The sequence below is a fragment of the Procambarus clarkii genome, chromosome 15 (assembly GCF_040958095.1).
Source record: "Procambarus clarkii isolate CNS0578487 chromosome 15, FALCON_Pclarkii_2.0, whole genome shotgun sequence".
NCBI classification, from domain to species: Eukaryota; Metazoa; Arthropoda; class Malacostraca; order Decapoda; family Cambaridae; genus Procambarus; species Procambarus clarkii.
The window spans coordinates 49,566,538-49,588,044 of record NC_091164.1 but is presented as its reverse complement, the minus strand read 5'-3'; the positions used below and the strand labels follow the sequence as shown (position 1 = coordinate 49,588,044).

Below are 21,507 nucleotides of genomic sequence, written 5' to 3'. Positions count from 1 at the left end.
AGTCACTGCACATTCACTCATGTGTATTATACATATACAAAACGCTAAATTGTAATGCCAATCCTGATCTCAAAAGCTTCATAGAAGGTTGTAACAGAACCCATGAGCACCACACCAGAAATAAATACAGTTTTGATATTCCTAGAGTACGACTTAATCAAACCAGAAATGCTCTACAAATCAAGGGGCCCAGGATGTGGAATGACCTTCCCAACCATGTTAAAGACAGTACCTCTCTCAACCAGTTTAAGTTAAAAACGAAGCTATACCTAATAAATTCCCTGTAACCTACCTTACCTCTCTATTGTCAACCCATGTATGTTTTTTTTTTTTTTTTTTTGTTTTACAAATCAACGCTGTTTTAATGTAATTTTCTGTAATAATTTGTAATTGTATTTGTGCTGTTTTTTCAACAATGTTCCCCCCTCTTTTACCTCTATTTTTATTTGTACTCAACACATTTTTTCTTTTTACCCATTAGTTTTAAGCTTTAGTCAGTAGTGTTTTTTCCTGCCCGAAACGCTTTGCGTAATAGTGGCTTTAGGCATTGTATGTACTAGCTCCTATCTATAAAGCCAACAAACTTTGTAAAATCTCTTTATGTATGTACCTTTGCCTAAATAAAAATTATTATTATTATTATTATTACTATCTCGCTTCTACCTTCATCCTTATTTACATAGAATGTTATCCAATGCCTATTTTATTACGAGAACCAGACTCCAGAGTGTTCATTATGAACACCACAGGTCTTTTTTTATGTATTTTTATCCATATTTTCCGTACGTCATCAGCTAGGAAACATCCTAGATAGTCTACCCTAGCACCTAAATTACTTCTGATAGCCTCATTTATTTCCAAACAATTCATATTAGTATTTTATCCTCGCGTATCGCAAATAACGCGACGATCCGCGTTAATGCTGATCACACCTGTTGTAGACCCGTAAACTAGAATGACTTTATTTCTAGCCACTCCGCGTTTAAATTCCAAAGCGATCCTCAGATTACCACTTTTTTCAATCGGGATGGTGTCATCGATATCCTCGGGTTGTAAATTAAAGGCCAGTATGGTTCCACCATTCACATATGTGTCATAAGATAATATATTGTCTTTATCGAAGCCTAAGGCTTGTAATGCTGTGTAATACAACTTGGCGCAGTTATGAGGGAAGTCACACCCAATATTGACAATATTAGTGCTATTCTGCGATATTAATACTTTACTAAGCTCGCAGTTTTCCAAATAAAGCGGGTTGCGATTATATGCACCAGACACGCCTCCATATCAAGGATGATCATATATAAATGTTCTGGTATAACAGTCCCCCACGGCTGGTCCATTGTTATAGAGCGCTGACCTGTGCCCAATATATACGTTTTGTATAAAGTTTTATTAAAAGTATACGTAATAGGAGAGTTGTTCTGCACCATGGCTTTATTAATGCTACTAATCCTTCAGGGTATGGCAATACCCGATCCACCCATAGACGTGTAGACTTGATATTGTATTTAAAATTAGCGTGTTCATTATCGCTGAGTATAAGCCACTTATCAGGTTGAAGTTCGAGCCTCACCCTGATGTCCACATTATCCAAAACGTATTCACTAACGGATGTGACATCCAGCATTAGTTTAAAACAAGTATTCACGCCACTCGTTTTCATATCAGTCATCCGTGCTTCTCACTAGCCGAGGCGTTAGTGAAATAACCAGCTTCAATTTTACCAGGATCGACTCGGTTAAAAAACTGTGACAGTTTATCATAGCGGTTAGCCTTACACCCAGAAATCGTAGATAATAACTTTACGTATGACCAGAATGAGAATAATGAGCTGGTTTCAACTACTGTTTCGTTTAAATACACAATAGCGGATTTGAATAGAGTTTGCGATAATCCATTCACCAACGATGCGTTTTTAGCGTCTCCTAAAGGCGTTATTCCATCTTCTTCGGTTAGATCAATAGACAACTCCAAAGCTATAGATGATAAATCCACCAGTTGACCATTCACTCCCTTGATGATGAATTCCAGATAAGTGTCTGTAAACTTATTATTGACCCCAGAATTCACAGGTAATACATCCACCGTTTGTCTGCTGGCAATTGTTGATTCTACCAATCGAGGGGAAAATACTTTAGGAAAGGCTTCACTAACAGCAGCTGTATAATGTTCTAATGGCACCTGGAGGCCCAGAGCGTTATATCCGGCCATGTTCGCGCTTTAGACAACACCAACCGAGTGAGAAGAAGTTATGACAACACATCATTATATTTCGCTTTAGTAAAACGTTTGATGTTTACTAATTTTTTTTGTTTGTTATTCTTTTTCTGCACTCTTCCACCTATCATTTGCTTCCCCACTCCTTTCAATGTTTCAATTCCGCGTTTCTTAAGAGATTGTTTGAAAGTTTGTTTGTCATTATTAATGTCGTCTAGTACGTTCTGCCCCAAGCTAAGCGCAGCCGGGGCCAGAGTCCTCATGATAAAGGGCGCTGCTCGACGCGCTATCCCGCTTAAAAAGGAAAATATTCCTCCTCCTCGCGTATAACGTCTACTGCTGTTGAAAATCCGTATATCATCAGTCCCACCACCTCTAGGAGGGGTTAACAGAATGTATAATTCCTCAACAGAGGGGGGAATAAAGTGGACACGCATTTCTCCGCTTGTTTCAGACGAATGAGGAGTGGCGGGAAAGCATTGGTGTTATATACCTCCTGCAACGGGGCGTACATGCAAGACTGCTATGGTGCACCCACGTTCATCAAATGTATTGGGTTACCATCTTGATCCCTAATAGTGATGCTGACGCTATCTATCATGTTAGTGTTAAGACGCACATATAGTTTTTTATTGTTGCTGTTATCACTTCCATTTAGGGAGATTACATCCAAAATATTTACAGACTGGTTTCCATATCTAGTAGAAGAGATTCTATCGCAATAAACACACAGAATATCAACTCCTCCTCTAGGCATTGGCGGGAATAGACATGTGTTAACTACACTCGAGGCATACTGACGTTTTGCGAATATGTCATATTCTATTTCTGGAACTACGCCCAACACTTTCCCAAAAGCGGTTCCAAATGATAATGTAACTCTACTGATGTTTTTATGCCCCGTTGCAGAGCTAATATTCTCATCACTAATCACAGTAGTGAACTTGTTTCGATTGGAGGAAGAATCATATTTAATAAAATGCGTTCCATATTTAGCTGAAAATTGTTTTAATGACTTTCCTAAAAAACTCAGTTTAGCATTACTTGAAAATATGGCCTCTATTTCTGTATTAATCGTGGTATTAATTTCTTTTATAGTTCCGGCTAAAACATCAGATGATAATAAATGCTTTGAATGCATGTATTTCCCCTCGCTCACTTTCTCATACGTAACGCCTACACGTATATATGCCTCAGGATTATCACGCTTAATAACGTAATGTGAAGTGGGGAGGAGTAATTTTTGTAGACACATTTCATAACTCCTCCTGGGATCTAATTCTAGCTGGTTAAACAATCGATTTTGGAAAGATGCGGGGATGTTATTGGGGAATAAATGCGTATCTGATACGCTGGTGGCGTATATCACGTGAGTGTCCATCGCTCTATCTCCTTAGACTGCTTTTTGTCTAGTAAAGCCATCTACACATTACACGCTCATTTATATACACTCACCTGTAATATACGATCCAGGAAGCTTCCTTTTACTGTGAGGATCAATCTTGACAGTTGCCTTTCTCTTAACAGATGGAGGTTACACTTGACTGCTTGCCGTAGTATTACGGAATAAATCTCGCGATGTAGATGTTAGTGTGAAAAACAGTTGAGCAATGGGGAGTTTATCCGGTAAAAAAACAGATTTAAGCACAGTCATTTTATGTATAATGTCATTAATTATATGTATGCCAGATACTGGAGCCAATACATTTCCATTCAGATCCCAACGAACGATTCCGGTAGCATCATAATGGTTTAGCAAGGATCTCATATTCGTGATCTCTCACTTTCAACTTCAAATCTATTAAATGTTTTATGGAAGGGTTGGTATGCAGCTGAGGAGGAGTGGTTTGACAGTAAGATGACGAGCAACCGCTTTCACAGTGGGGTAAGCAGGGCTGTGTGCAGCTTTCCGGTTGTCCACTATTTTACGCGGTACGAGATAAAAGGCTTTCATTTTACTTACTGAACAACCGTGTAATTAAACTAGCTGCAATTGGTAAAATAATGGATAAAATACTGCCTCCTCGTTTGCTGGTTAATATCTGTTTCTTAGTTGTCACAGAAGGTTTCTTACAGGCTAGTGACCGAATAAGCAATTTATATTTTTTCAACTTTTTAACGACCTTGTCAGGCACGGGCAATTTTTTTTTTAAAAGTTATTAAAAATTTCTGATAAACAATTTATATGTGGTTTCTTCAATTTTTCAATCAACTGCTTTCTCGAGGAATACTGAAGTTTTGATAATAGTTGGATCAATTCCTTGTATTTATAAACTAAGGGCTTCTTCATTATAAATGTAATATCTCAGCAGCATCAATCCATTGATCGAATGATCGATCATAACCTGCGTACCTAACTTTATACTGGAGTTTGCCAGAGACTCTGCGTTGTCCCAATACCTTCTCAATATTAAAGGTTTGAGGCAAATGTGTTGGTGTTAATTCTTGTTTATAGAAGCCACCATCAATTTCTTCCCCATTCAGATCTTTTAGAAAGTATAAAGGGATGTGTTGTCTCCGATCAATACGTGTAACTGTAAAGATCTCGCGGGTGTTCTGCTGCTTAAACCCTTTCTTAAACTTGGAAATGCGATCAGATAGAGTGATGCGTACTGTATCACCAACACTCAATCGAGGAATGACAGCTCTCTTTGATTTGCTCGGGCTTTTATACATTAAATCAAATTGTTTGGCGTGTTCGCTGGGCGAGGATAGAGCGTGCACCTCCGCAGGTGTCTTCCCCTTCAATCCTCTGTGTGGGGTTAAATTATATGTTTTCACAATATCTGGTAGAGCCTGCATGTATTTTAAAGTGTTGCGCGCCGTCATAAACTTGTAAAGTTTACCTTTTAAAGTACGTATGAACCGCTCAGCGATTGAAGCTTTAGTCTCCTGAGAAAATACACTATATAACTGTACTTTCCTTGCTGCCAGCATTTTTTTCATAGTGGCGTTATAAAATTCTCCACCTCGATCAGAATTAATTTTGCGCACTCCCTGAGAATGAGGTGAATCTAGAATTAAAGCTAGAGCATTACTGGTGCTTTTCCCATCCTTGCGCGTAGGGTACTACTTGGGCGTACCTGGAGAAAATATCTACATACGAGTAAATATTTCACTCCGTCATTATGTTTGTCCAATAAACTCATCTCGGCCAAGTCTATAGCTTGAAATAGTCGTGGTTTAGGGCTTAACACCCGACGCCGAGGGAATTTATGTGGTTGTAAATAATGCAACGTATAGGAGTCAGAGCTTTTCAGATAGTCCTTTACATCGGCTAGAGTTATACTAGAGTTAATTAATTTGGCGGCCTTATACAATCTCTGTACCCCTCCAAGCCCCCGCTAGATGAGGGGTCGTTATATACTCGTTCCAGTACATCTTTCTTGCTCACCATTGGTAAACTATCTCATAGGGCGGTTCGTGAACAATATTACCGCGTAATGTTATCGTAGATGGAGTGTTCGAGCCCAGATCTACTAGCAAATAGCCGTAGGGTTGGCTAATAACTTGCTTATATAACTCTACAAATTTCTTTGAATCCACTTTCCCAAATATTTGTCGTCCGAGTGTTTCAATTTGTGACAGGTCTCGTGATTTAACCAATATGAAATGAGAAGCATTTAAACTAATATTCCTCGAATATTTACCAGGAAAAAATATATTTTGAGTAATCAATATGACGGAAACCGTGAAATGTCTGCCCCTAGTAAACATGTCTGATACGATTTTTGAATTCGCAGACTCTGTAAAAAGGTCGTCATAGATTACTAAGATATGCGAGTCATTATCTACTCGCTCTTCCACAGGATCAATAATGGTTGAATGCTCGATCAGCTTCCCTTTAATTTGTGGATCTGATCGTAATTCAGAGTAACCTCCTCCGCATATGATTATTGAGGAGAACTTGTGTTGATACTTCCTTACAAGTTTACTGCACAAGTAGGATTTTCCGCTGTTTGAATAACCAGCAATAATAACACGAGATGGTTCTCTGAAAATATCTAGATGTTCCGCATGGATTATATCATAGGAACTGTCCATGATTAATGCTTCGTTAAGACTGCTAAAAACTAAGGAACTGAGGTGGTATTTATACAAACAGTCATTTACAGGTGTTTATTCACATATTTTATGTACAGCAACATCATTTTTAAAACTAAACATAGTTCTTACAGTTCACAAACAATAATATTAAACATCCTATTTTAAAACTAATCATAGTTCTTACAGTTCACAAACAATAATATTAAACATCCTATTCATTTAGTATAAAAGTTCTAGTCATATGGGCATCCATCTTAATACTACCTAACAATTGTACAACATAAAATCTAGCGAGGGTTGAATAGTTTCTGAGCTGTAGCATCGCGTTTGCTCCAGGGACGGAATATTGGGTAGAGTCTCTGTGCTTGCTCTACTTCCTCCTCCTCCATAAACACTTCTTCCAGCTCCTCCTCCTCTCTCACTTCTACATCCATCTCATCATCATCTCATCATCATCATTGTTATTGGGAATATCAGGATGACCATACGCTAGGGACTGTGTGGGGCTTAAAATGTAGCGTTTATCGTCAAATGCTGACAATCCTCTGCAGGTACTGCGACATGTACAAATCTTTCCTTGCACGTTGCGTATAGATCTCGACACATACCTGATTGAAGTGTTTGTTTCAAGAGTGTGTTGAAATGAGTCATGTGAGAGTTTCTCTTGTAGATGGTATGGTACGCCCTTACACTTACAAGTGTGCTCCCCATCATGTGTGGTGAACGAATATGTTTTAGGTCTGAGAGCAATTAACTGGTTAATAATCTTAGAGCCTATTTCAGACTTGAGCAATCCTAGTTCACCTTCTCGCGCTTTAGAGTAGGATGGATGTGTGTCATTAAAATTACTAAAATCCATACAGTCGAAGAGAGGAGACTTATTCAACTCTTCAAACACATCCTGACAGTCCAGTTTAATGATGAAAGAGTCTGTGTCTGTATATAACAGACTCGCTTTATCCCCATACGCAGGTTTGACAACATCATACCAGAACTCATAGAGTCGCCTCTTAGCAATTTGAAGTATATGATAACCCAGATAGTAGGAGTGTTGACTAGGAGAGACTTCTGCTTGATAGTACATATCACACGATCCTTACTTAACAAAAGACTCCGCTTGAAGAATGGGTTTCGAGCATGTTTCAGGAAATGACTACGATCTGTGACCAAATAGTGTTTGTTCCCATATTTAGATACATCTGTGAGACTCTTTCCATATATAGAGTTTGATACGAGTTTGAAAGCCTTTTTTTTATCGCGCATTTGGTACTGGCACGTTCACGAACATTGGTTTCAATGAAGTCTTTAAGGTAACTCTCCTGCTCGAATTCGTAGATGTCGTGAACTTTAGCTACTTCTAATCCAATGCGCATGAGCAACTGTAACAAGTCCAGACTAACGAGGTAGTCTTTCTGAGGAAGATGAGAAGCAATTAATTTAGTGTTGTTTTTAGGCAGCCCACGACTTTCTTCTGTAAGAATATTCTTACTGTAGGGTGAAATGTGTTCCTCGTAATGCAAGTATGTGAAAGAACAGGGGCAGTTCATCTGTATACCTAGCTACCTCCGGTCGGACCTGCAGTGTATCACACAACACCCAATATCCCTTGGTCCCGTCACATGGGATATTCTCCAAGCCTTGCTCCAGCAGTACGTCACGCTCATCGTGTGTCAGTTTCCGGATCCCACCCGAGGGAGTAGTTCAGTCATACACGCCCCGTAAAGACTATTAAAATCTAAGTAAATGATGTAGCTACTATCTTCCCCTAGATCTAAGCCTGTGTGCCTGTTCTCCACATTCGTGTACTGTCTCGTCACACTGGTGAACCCACCTCGGAGATTCCGACGAAGTAAATCATATAACAATGGGTCTGACACAACATCAAGTTGAACTTTCGATTTAAGCAAGAACGCATCCCAAGCAAATGAGGGTAAAGAAATGTAGTGTGAAATGTCTAATTTGTAGAGAGCAAGCATGGTGTCTCGCCAGACTGTGAACACATCAGCTAGCAATCCTGTGTCCACTTTGAGGTAAAGGAGCAGATACTCCCCTATGTTACGACATTTAGCCAAATCAAAAATTTCTAAGGCTTGTTTATAATCTGTTTTGACAACTCTTCGTCTTTTAGTGTATTGTAAAACTTATCACGAGAAGGGAGGTGTGGTTCATCTAACACAGACATAGAGGATAAATAATCATAGCAGAATGATTGTTTACCCTTGAGTAGTTTTGGGATGGCCGCTTTATTTACCCCTTTTAACATAGCCAAAGTGAATGTGGTAGGTTTCCCACTATCAATATGATCCTTGGCTATTCTTCCTAGCGAGCCGTTGAGAAGGGCTAAACTATCCAAAAATCTTAAGTTGTTCACATCAACTTTCATAAATTTAAATCCATCCTTAGCTAATATATCTATTTCACTCCTGGTCTATCTCTCATCTCGTTTAGGATTACTCCTAAATCATAGGAAGCGTTGTGTGAAAATGTATAGGAACTTGTATGAATTTATACATTGCAAATTACATCTATCACAGTAAGCTGCTTGATAATTGTGGAATCTTACTGTGTGGTCGTGATGACGGACTTTGATTACATCTTCTCCGTTAAAAGGTACATCACAGAGTTCACAGGTGTTTTTGTCTCAAATAGTGCCTGCTGTTGCTGGACATGTGAAGTTCATAGGATACTAACCCCTTCTTGATTCTAGCCCATGACGCTTCTAGCGTGGTTACAAAGTGATTGACCGCATCTTTACCCAAATAAGTATCTTTCTCAACAATATTCTTCTGTCTGTCAATGATGTACGCATACGCCACTGCGTTGTGACGTGTTTCTATCATTCCCTTAGGGTTCGAGCGGTCTAACATGCACTCAAAGTCATAAAAGCACATGTGACTAGGACCATATCCCCGTCCATAGTTACGGAAAGTAATCTTCCTCTCTGGTGGGTAGAATTTGAGAGTTGATGTACTTTGCATGTACTTTCATGACTCTGCATGCTATCTGCTGGGAGTGATATCAAACAACAGTGACAGAAGCTGTGATGACTTGGGATGCGCTCTGGATTGCTGCGCATATTACGTACATATTGGTTAAAATCCTTAATTAATACTAAGTGTTGAGCTTCCAACATCAGCAATGGTATGACATCTGTATATCCTCCTCTTCCCTTCCTAGCTAGTGTAATGTAGTGTCGTTGTTGTCGTCTAGCATTTTCATCTCTTTCTAGTGAATAGATGAATATACTGACTTTATTCATTTTCTCTACCTTGTGAATATCCTCGAATGTTACTGCAGAATTGACATCTGCTGGCCATTTCATGTGTCTGAGACACCAACTAGCATTCACAGATCTAGCGCGATATTACTAGTCGCATCCCCTTAGCTAAACATTTATAAGCAGCAACACACTGCATAAGGCAAATATCAGCCTCTCCCTCTGGATTGAAAACCAATTTTTTCCCACGCAAGCCTTCAGGATAGTCTACATGCGAGCCTAATCTTATCGGATGTTCAATCTGACCACAGTTAATGTAAAACCCGGTGAGCCGCTCAACCAAGACATTGGACCCTTCCCTCGCTTCCAGATACTGGGATATTTTCCCGGTCAATTCGTCAGCCCAAAAATCAATAAGAGTTTCTACTTCCTCGAGAGTAATTCTTCGCCCCTCACCTCGTATGGGAAAGCCGTCGTTATTTATAGGATCAATAGATTATCCTCCCCGTCTTGTTGTACATTTAAATTTCTCACAATTAGAGTGACGTCTGGGTAAATTAGGAGGGATGGGTGTTGTGGTGAGAAAAGGGATCGAACCTCATTAATGAAAAAATCCCTGTATGTTCTCAGATAGACTCCTGGGGAGGTGTTAACATGTTCTGGTATGGAGAATGAAAGCCGGACATAACTGCCGTTATAGTTATCAATTCGATCCAGCAGCTGAGGTTGAATTTCTAGGGCAGGTGGAGGAGAGGGCGAGAGAGGGGGTGATGGGAGAGGGCTGGGAGGGGTGGGGGGTGGTGATAACCCGCCCCCTCTGACATGAATGGGTGAGACCGCATGGTCAGCTATTACGCCAGACGGTGCTAACAAGTCAGAATTGACAGACGCTTGCGGGTCAAGGTCACGGTCTGCTGAGCTGTCGTCTGAGTCACTGTCTGTGATGATAATGGTACGATTCTTAAGAAATACGAAATTTACGAAGGTACGAAATTTAAGTTTATCATGTCCGAAACGCTTTGCGTAATAGTGGCTTTAGGCATTGTATGTACTAGCTCTACCTATAAGTCAACCAATCCTTGTAAAAATTTATTGTATGTATGTACCTTACCTAAATAAAATTGTATTGTATTGTATTGTATTCTCACCACTGCTGCTGCTGCTGCTGCTGCTGATGCTGCTGCTGCTGCTGTTGCTGTCATAGCTGTCCCTGATTGATTGGGGTATGGGGCTGGGGGAGGAACGGGGGGTTGAGTGAGCGCGTGAACGAGTCCTCATCCCCTCCCTGTGAGAGCCGGATGTGGGTAGTGCCTGCCCTGCTGTGTCACTCTCACAGCCACTGCTGCTGCTGCTGGATGCCAAATCTATGCACAGCGGTGTGTCATCTGTAAAAAAAAGAAAAACATATTATCTCTAGAAAGAATGAAAGCATATATATCTCTAGAAAGAATGAACGCATATATATATATATATATATATATAATATATATATATATATATATATATAATATATAATATATATTATATATTATGAGGTTAGGGAACAGACTAGTGGGAATTATTATGTTTAGGAAATAGATTGAAATAAGTCGGTATTAACTTACTTATGTCATGGTGAAGGGGTTGAGCAGGTGAGTGGGTATGAATCCGTAATATTGTGTTAACAGGGGGCGATATGGTCTCGTAGCCCCCCATCTGTCGGGGTGGCTGACCTTGATGAAGGGGCTGTGACTCCCGGCGAGTGAGATGTGCTCTCCTTAGCTCAGTGTGTGAGGAATGAGGTATAGCCTCGATGGCGTCGATCTGTTCCCTCCGTCGATTGAGGTATGGATTATAACCTGAAATGGAACAAATGATATTCAGCATGGGTGAATGGGGAAAAATATGTTTATTATGCATGTGTGTTCGCTTGCAAGTGGATGAAATACAGATACGAGAAGTATATTTTTATATGCTACCTACGTTTATGTGAAGTTTCATTCCAACGATGACCTCCTCGCGGGGCGGGTGAGCAATAAGGACACTTCACGGTTTTGTAAACTGAAATTGGAAAGAACATATTTAACTGTGTGAAATGTAATAGCCTGAATGAGTAAATATTCTCACACTATAGTAGTTTACACGCGATATTTCACCTGTGGATGCCATAAAATGAACTGTGGAATATTAAATAAGAATAACACTCACGGTTATCACAGAAAATCTGCTGACATCGCTTGCATTTGATGTCGTAATGTCCTAGGGGCGGTTTTTCACAGCTAGCGCATTGCAGTCGACACAGTTGATTCGGTGATGGAATATAAAACACTCCGCATTTCATGCAGGCTGTAGAGCTTCGCCTTTCCATGACATGGAGCTGTATGGTGTGTGTGTAGCGGATGAAGGCTAGCAGGGAACTGGCGGCGCGTTTGTGTGTGAGGGGAGTGAAACGACCCGGGTCAAATGAGAAGTGATTGATGGCTGACAGGTGTGGGTCTGTCTGTCGGCAGGAGTATGTACCTCGCTCCCTCCCTTACCGGAATTGCAGTGTATGGGGACCCGCCGTGGGATGAACAGCTCCAAGTCTGGTCTTAAGACAACGAAATGCTTTTAAGGTAAATGGGTCACACACACATCCCTCCTGCTGGAGTCTACTCTCTCATCCTCTCTCACTTAGGACTTCCTGTAGGGGGGCGATAATGGTTTGTCTAACCGCATAATGACCCAGAGCAGTCTCACGACGACGAGGGGAAGCTCCACTCACCCTTCCCTCCATCCATCCCTCCCCTATCCCTCCCACACCCCCAAACAACATAACAGACTATGTTTTGCATCTACACTCTATCTCTACCGACTCACGATCAACAAAAATTATTATCCGCACACAGGATTAAGTCTACGCAAAACACATATACATATTCATTTACTCCTTCCTCTCTTCCTTCTATTTTCTTACTCTATCACTTACTCTCCTACATCCCAAACACCCAAACACACAGAAAATGCTCCCCAAAACCACGAGGACTGGAACAGCGCGCTCCAAGTACCCCCGACACGCGTCAAACTTCCGGGAAATTCCCCCCTTGAGGACTAGACACATGCGCGACACCTGACAGGTGGCAACTCCTACATCCACAACATGGCTTCACCCAAAACACACACACACAGCTCCCCAAAACCAGGAGGACTGGAGCGACGCGCTCCACTTTCCTCCGACACATGTCATAACATCCGGGAAATTCCCCAAAAAACCTTTGAGGACTGGAGCGACGCATGACAACTGCCAGGTGCCACTCACGTGAGTGCCACCTGGCAGGTGGCGCGCGTCGCTCTAGTCCTCAACCACACTACTCAGTGCGAGATCTTGTTACCATGGGGTGACGAGAGTGCACTTGACTACTGACGAGAGATGACAGAGGGTCATTCTCCCCATCTGACTCGTAACTTGAGTCATTAGTCAGCTCTGCTGGGTCAGGAATTAGACTTGCTGAAGGCAATTCCAGTTCCTCCCTAGCATGGTAAATCTTCAACTTATTAATGTGGACAGTTCTTTCCACCTGATCCTCAAATACTCCCATTATGACAACATTGACAGGGCCGTCTTTCTTGGTCACTCTGTACGGCCCCCGCCATCTAGGAGCTAGTTTCCTACTCTGATTGGTGGGAGCAGCTTCATTGATTCTCAAGACCAGGCTGCCCTCCTTCAGTTTCAGAGGTCGTACATTACTGTCATAATAGTGAGCATATCTACCCCGTGCTTCTCTTGAAGCCTCAGCTGCAACTCTCCAAGCATTCCTCTTTTTGTTCAGAACTTCTAAAGGATAGTCCTCTCCATATGCAACATTGTGTCTGTTAAGCAGACCTGATGGGAAATTGCATGATTGACCAGTGAACAAAAGAAGGGGGTTGGGTATTAATAGACTGGTGGATAACAGTATTCAGAGCCAGCTGAACATAACATAGGTGTTCGTCCCATGAGTTTGCATCGCGTTCAGCAAGGATTGCAAGCATATCCTTAACTGAACGGTTGGTACGTTCTGTCATCCCGTTTGCCTGAGGGTGGTAAGCTGTTGTAAAGGCTGAGGTTGTCTCCATATCTTACAAACTTCTCTAAATATATCCCCATTAAATTCTTGACCTCGGTCCGAAACTAAAACTTTAGGAGGTCCAAATACATTTACGAACCTATTCAAAAATACTCGGGCAACAGTATGAGAATCCTTTTGAGGATGGCGATCAAGGTGGTGTATCTAGACAGATGGGCCACTAATACCAACGCATACTGATTGCCTGAATGGCTGCAATGGAGATCAATCAAATCAGCCCCCACTCGGTCTAGCGGTTCTGAAATCTCCGGAAATTCCTGTAGTGAGGCTTGTGCCATAATTTCAGTAACACGATCAATAACGCTCCAAATATTACGTTCCTTTCTTATATTAAATCTCTGCTTGACACGAGGGCACCCAAGGGTAATCCACACGGCTTCCTTCTACAGTTTCTCAAGCCCTCCAAGCCTCCAACCCCCTCCAAGCCCTCCAACCCTCTCCAAGCCCTCCGAGACCTCCGAGACCTCCACGCCTCCAAGTCTCCAGCCCCACGAAGCCTCCAAGTCCTACAGAGCAAGCAGACAAGCAGAGGTGCAGCATAATCCACTAAAGATCTGATGTATGCAAGGTACATCATTTTAACAATCCTAACATTGGCACCATAGCCTGAGTGATAACCTGCAACAGCCTTGAGAGCTCGGAGCCTCTCTTTATACTGACGACAGAGTCTGAATACAACAGGACCATACAGTGGCACCTCAAGGCCAATGTATTTGAATCTGTTTACATAGTCAAGCTGGGAGCCATCAGACAGTTGCATCTTGCGAACAGCTCCTCCCTGCCTGGGTGGGCGCCGATTGTGTATCTTTGTTTTCTCTGCTGAGATAACTAAACCTAGGTCCTGACATGAGTCTAATACAGAGTAAAAAGTGTTAAGAGTAAGAATGGTGGTGATGCAATGATGCACACTCCTTCCATGCATGAAGCCATATGGTTCTTATTCTATGGAGGAGACGCTAAGCGTGCTAGTGGCTTTACAAGAATGTAAAATCAACTCAATTTCTATGTTCTCTGTTAATCCCCAATGTACCTTCTTATAAATAAATAAATAAATAAATAAATAAATAAATAAATAAATAAATAAATAAATAAATAAATACTGTCAATGATATAATCGATAATTTTATACATTTTATGATAAACATTTTAACCCAGTTTTATCCAGTGCTCCCACATGTCCCTTAGGCTTGCATTTTAAATTATTTATGTTACTTAGTCTATAATTGTCACGCTATCACGGAATAAATCCACATATTGACTTAGATATCTCTGAAGTTACAAAGTTTATGTTATTGACAAATTTTAACATTCTCTGTGATTTTTGTTTGACAGAAAACGAGATACATTTATAGGGTGACTCTGCTGGTTAGTGACCTTAACACCTGTTGTACGAGGAGCACTCAATGACTTGCTATGGATCATATTACACTAACAATTAACAATACCCAAATTGAAAGCAGAGTAGTTGGAAAATTATTTTTGGTGTTCACATTGACAAGGAACTGAATTTCACTTGTCATATACGAAATATAGCAAAAATAAATGTCTCAAACAGTAAGCATCGTAAATTTATGTTTATTTATTTATTTATTTATGCATATACAAGAATGTACATAAGGAATGTGAGGATACAAATATGGTAATTACAGTCTTGTAAAGCCACTAGCACGCGCAGCGTTTGGGCAGGTCCTTAATCTAAGAAAATTTTAAGGAGGTAAATACTTGCAAAAATTATAGACAAAAAAATGATAACAGATTACATGAAATGAAAAAAAGATGAGAGAAAATTGTAGGTACAGTATATTAAAGCACATAGGTAGCTGAGATTGATTGCAATGACAGCTTGAATGGTAGTTGACAAAAAATTGGTAGGCACAATACAGCAGAAACAATATAAGATTGGTTGCAATGACAGCTTGAATGGTAGTTGACAAAAATTGGTAGTCACAATACAGCATATGGCTAGCACATAGAAGAAGACAGTATGTATTTATTTATTTTATATATACAAGAAGGTACATTGGGTCAACGACTCAAAAGTCCCAGGTGTAAACGAAATTAAATCACAAGTTATAAAAGAACTGGCAGATGAACTGTGTCTCCCACTGAAATTAATATTCAGAAAATCTTGTATTAATAAGCTTAGGTCTACACAGCAATATGCTGCTTCGCTATTCTATATGATGGATTACAAAGTGTAGATCAAAAACTAGCCACAAATTCATCTAACCTCCCCGCCTCACAGGAAGGCCAGTCATACACGGAATCAGGAGAGAATATGGAATGCCAGGCTGATCCACCAGTACACTAGCACAAGAATATCTTCCAATACACGTAAGTGTTTGAAGTAGTCCCGGTGGTGTAGTGTTTAAGACTCGCCTGGCGTTTAGCTTGCGCTTTGTCCTGAGTTCGTATCCTGGCCGGGGAGGATTTACTGGACGCCGCCAATCCTTAACTATAGCCTTTGTTTACCCCTACAGTAAAATGGGTACCTGGTTGGTATTCCAGGGAACATAGACTAAGGACCTGCCCGAAACGCTATGTGTGCTAGTGGCTTTACAACCATGTATGAACTCCATATATAAATAATAATAATAATAATAATAAAGTAGTTACAGAGCTCAAAATACCTCGTACCATTTGGTCTGAAATCATTGATAACAGGGCAGTCAGAGATGTTACAACATTCCCAGTGTTATGTTTAGGCCGGAAGTTAGTTAGTTTAGTTCATTTATTATGCACCCCATACCCATCTTGTGGGCGGTAGTGGAAAGGGTTACAGAGGCACATAATGGGCTCAGGGACTGAACCCCACAATTCATTTAGCTAAGCAAGTTACAATCTTGATGAGCTACCTTGAGGTTACCTTGAGGTGCTTCCGGGGCTTAGCGTCCCCGCGGCCCGGTCGTCAACCAGGCCTCCTGGTTGCCGGACTGATCAACCAGGCTGCTGGACGCGGCTGCTCGCAGCCTGACGTATGAGTCACAGAAGCAAAGCTAGGTTACAAAATTCAGTATAAGTCGTCACGTCAACAATGGGTTCCAGATCGACCACAAGTACAGTTTCTAAATTAAGCAACTGACATATGTGGAGAGCTAGTGTCACAATTGATATGTTTGTCCTGCACACCGCCCCCCATCCAATGGGCAGCGGTGGATAGGTTACAATCACTTAGTTACTACCTACAGTTAGCAAACTGGGGATATTTGGCTAAAATTTCTGGTAGCAGATCATTTTGAATGAAATATTTACACATCGCTGGAACATTGGTTATAGAATTGTCTCTGAATTCACGTATCTTTTCGCACTCCATCACATAGTGACGGAGGGTGTGCGAATAATTTTGTTGACACAGTTTACATTTGGTCAGGTCTACATCGGCAGATAATGAGAATTCCCAGAGATACTTGTAACCGAGTCTAAGCCGAGCAGTAGTAACATCTAGAAGTCTGCTGATTTTATTGGATGAACCATAGATGTGTGGCTCCTCTTGCATGATAGTATGATGATAGATGGAATTACTGGTGACGATTTTACTTTGCCTCAGATCTACAAGATCTTGTTGAAGTTCTCGGTGTATTGCTGCTCTCAGATTGCTCATTGACAATCAAAAAAAAAATAAAAAATAAAATGTTTATTTAGGTAAGGTACATACATACAATAAATTTTTACAAAGATTGGTTGACTTATAGGTAGAGCTAGTACATACAATGCCTAAAGCCACTATTACGCAAAGCGTTTCGGGCATGATAAACTTAAATGACAAGCTTAATACTAATTGAGCATAATGAGTAGAATGAAAACAAGAAATGAAAACATAGCTGAAAAAGCAGCACAAATACAATTATGTCGACAAACAGCGCTCTTTAAAAAAAAACAGACATTGGTTGACAATAGAAGGGTAAGGTAGATTACAGGGAATTTATTAGGTATAGCTTCGTTTTTATCTTAAACTGGTTGAGAGAGGTACAGTCTTTAACATGGTTGGGAAGGTCAGATAATCCAAGGTGAATCCAAGGTTATACTCAACATCTCCTTTAAAGGCAGATTCTTTGAGTAACTTATCAGCTCTATCATGCATTCAGAGGACAACATGAGATGGAGACCACATGAAATGGACTCTGTTGCCATCCTTAATAATTTTGTTGTATTTGTGTCTAGCTTCGGACACGAGAATGTTACAGTTATGTCTTAAAGAGTTGAGAGCAATTAAGGATGATGAAGAGTCACTTACAATTAATGTATCAAGTTTGGAGACTTGTACACATTTCAGTGCAAGGATCAAGGCAAATAGTTCGGTCTGAAGGGTAGAGGCCCAGTTGTTTATACGGACTCCCCACTCAAAGTACAAGCCATCGCCCATTGTCAGGACAACTGCACTTCCAGCTGCACCCGTGGGCGGTGTAGGGAACTATCAATGTATATGATTTGAGAGAGAGAATGATCTGTGGACAGAGCATCAATATGCAGGAAAGCGCCGTAGTTGTCTCTCTTGGTACAAATCATAAGCCTGATACATTTTGAGTTGAGTTCCAGTTTTAGTCATCCATTTGGAACAATGTTGACCTTCAATAAAGAAATTTGGAGGGCTTCTGTGCAAGGGTTAGGATGAGTTAGCCTAAGCATTTTTATACCAATTTGACAGTTTATTTCAGTAACACAATCAACATCGCTCAGAATATTAAGTTCCTTTCTCATGTTAAGTATCTTTGTGGTACGAGGGCACCCAAGGATAATCTTCAAGGCTTCGTTCTGCAGTTTTTCAAGCCCCTCAAGCTTTCTTTCAGGCATCAAAACAAGCAGAGGTGCAGCATAATCCACTAAAGATCTGATGTATGCAAGGTACATCATTTTGACAATTACAAAAATACAAATACAAATATTTATTCAGGTAGAGTACATACATACAAGGTGAGATACAAAAGTTGATGGATTTATAGATAGAGCTAGTACATACAATGCCTAAAGCCACTATTACGCAAAGCGTTTGGCAGGAAAAACACTAAAGACTAAAACTTAATACTAATTGAGATTAAAGTATAAAATGTGTTGAGAAAAAATAAGAAAAAAATGAAAAAAAGGGGGGGGGGAAACATGGCAGAAAAACAAAAACAAAAGTACAATTTGGTCAACAAACAGCATTGTTTAAAATCGTAGACATGGGTTGACATTTAGGGGTGAGGTAGGTTACAGGGAGTTAATTAGGTGGTACTTAGTTTTTATCTTAAACTGGTTGGGTGAGGTACAGTCTTTAACATAGTTGGGAAGGTCATTCCACATTCGGGTCCCTTGATTTGTAGAGCATTTCTAGTTTGACTAAGTCGCACTCTTGGAATATCAAATAAGTATTTGTTTTTGGTGTGGTGCTCATGGGATCTGTTACAACCTTCTAGGAAGCTTTTGAGGTCAGGATTGACATTACAGTTCAGCGTTTTATATATATAAAATACACATGAGAGAATGTGCAGTGACTTAATATCTAACATATTCAGAGATTTGAGTAGGGGTACCGAGTGATGTCTGGGGCCAGAGTTAGATATTGTACTAATAGCAGCTTTGTGTTGGTAATTAGAGGACGTAAATGATTTTGGGTAGTAGAACCCTAAGCACAAATACCATAGCTGAGATAAGGATAGATGAGAGAGTGATAGAGTGTCACAAAGGCAGGGCGAGGTACATAATATCTGATCTTAGAAAGAATGCCAACAATTTTTGAAACTTTTTTGGGATATATTTAGAATGTGTCCCTGGAAATTCAGCTTGCGGTCAATGAGAACGCCAAGGAATTTGCCATCTACTTTGTTACAAATTTGGGTATTGTTAATCCTGAGATTTATTTGATTTGAGGATTTATTGCCAAACAAAATATAGAAAGTTTTGTCAATATTGAGGGTGAGTTTGTTGGCAGTTAGCCAGTGATGGACTTTATTTAGTTCAGTATTCACTGTGACATTTAGAGCAAGGGGGTCAGGACTGTCGTAAATGAAGGTCGTGCGTCAGCAAATAGAATTGGTTTGAGATGTTGGGAGGCATTTGGAAGATCATTAATGTAGATGAGAAAGAGGAGAGGGCCAAGTATGCTGCCCTAGTGAACACCAATGTTGATGGGTAGTGTGGGAGAAATTGATTATTCACAGAAACATATTGGAGCCTGTCAGTAAGGTAAGACTTAATGTATTGCAGGGAGTGTCCTCTGACTCCATAATGTTGTAATATAAGAAGAAGGTTTTGGTGGTTGACAGTATCTAAAGCCTTACGCAGGTCCACAAATAACCCAACAGCGAACTCATTTTTATAAAGAGCTGCATGTATCAAGTTAATCATACTAATAAGCGCATCATTAGTGCTTTTTAGGGGTCTGAAGCCATACTGGCAAGAGCTAAGTATACTGTGTTTGGCTAGATAAAAGTAAAGGTGCTTGTAGATAAGTTTTTCAAATATTTTGGACAAGTTTGGCAGAATTGATATAGGTCTGAAGTTGTTAACATCAGTGGGATCACCACATTTGTGGACAGGGGTTACTCTTTTTTTTTAGAATTTCTGGAAAGGTTTGGAGTTCAAGTGACTTGTTGAAGAGCAATGCAATAGCAGGAGCTAAAGATCTGGAGGCTTTTTTGTAAATAAGGGTCGGTATCTCCTCAAGGGCACCAGACTTGGTTTTAAGGTTAAGGATTAGTCAGTAACATCAGTGGAATTAGTAGGCATTAGGTACAGAGACTGTGGATAGTTACCTGTAAGATTGTCCTGAATATTAGTACTGGACTGTACTAATTTGGACTTAACTCGACTGGACTTAAAGACTGTACCTCTCCCAACCAGTTTAAGATAAAAACAAAGTACTACCTTATTAACTCCATGTAACCTACCTCACCCCCAAAATGTCAACCCATGTCTACTAATTGAAACAATGCTGTTTGTTGACCAAATTGTATTTTTGCTTTTTTTTCTTCCAAGTTTACCCCCCCCCTTTTTTCATTTTTTCTTATTTTTTCTCAACACAATTTATACTTTAATCTAAATTAGTATTAAGTTTTAGTCTTAGTGTTTTTCCTGCCCCGAAACGCTTTGTGTAATAGTGGCTTTAGGCATTGTATGTACTAGCTATATCTATAAATCTATAAATTTTTGTATCTCACCTTGCATGTATGTACTCTACCTGAATAAATATTTGTATTTGTATTTGGAAGATGGAATATCATTTGCAAGGGATGACCCAATGGAAGAGAAGAACCTATTGAACTCAAGAGCAGTGTCAGAGGCTGAAAGCAGACCATCATATTTGACAGGAATATTGGTTTGTTATTTAAAATCTTCTTTGATCCCAATATTTGTGAAATTGTGCTCCATGTTTTCTTAATGTTTCCCTTTGTGTGGGTAAATTTATCTTGTAGTATTTAATTTTGGCTCTCCTAATTATTTTAGATAGCAATGATGAGTAATTCTTTGAAAATTCTTTGGAAACGATTCCTAACCTATACTTGTTCTCAAGGTCATGTTTTTTATTAATGGATTTAAGTATCCCCTTTGTAAGCCAAGGATTATTTAGCCTTTTAGTTGTGACTTGTTTCGTTAGCATAGGACAGTGGGTGTTATAAAGGCTGAGAGTTTTTTGAAGAAAAGATTGCACTGCTAGGTTCTAGTAGGTCTAGTGATTAAGGGTATGAGGAAGCAGGAATTCATACAGTTGAGAAGCTGGCAGCAGTAGGATGCTCAGGCTCGCAGAGGTCAATATTAAAGTCCCCTGCGATAATTAGATGGTTTTTGTTCAGTCTGTTATCTAGTATTAGATTTCTAAGGTTAGACTGAATTCGGACACATCAGTGTTAGGAATTCTATAGACTGCTCCCACAGACAGGACAGACTCAGCACCCTTGACTCTGAAACTAGCAGAGATATACTCCCCACAGTAGTCTCTAGTTCTAATTACTTTTAAGCATG

At 40.1% G+C, this 21,507-nt stretch overlaps 1 protein-coding gene across 1 annotated transcript in view; it reads right to left on the bottom strand.

Annotated features, from left to right (window-relative positions):
* Nucleotides 1–21,507, bottom strand: part of LOC138365095 (uncharacterized protein PF3D7_1120000-like) — a 58,963-nt gene that overhangs the window by 28,532 nt on the left and 8,924 nt on the right. Inside the window, exon 2 of the mRNA XM_069325208.1 lies at nucleotides 12,835–13,325. Coding sequence (XP_069181309.1) covers nucleotides 12,835–13,325 — 491 coding nt within the window. The remainder of the gene's footprint in view (nucleotides 1–12,834; nucleotides 13,326–21,507) is intronic.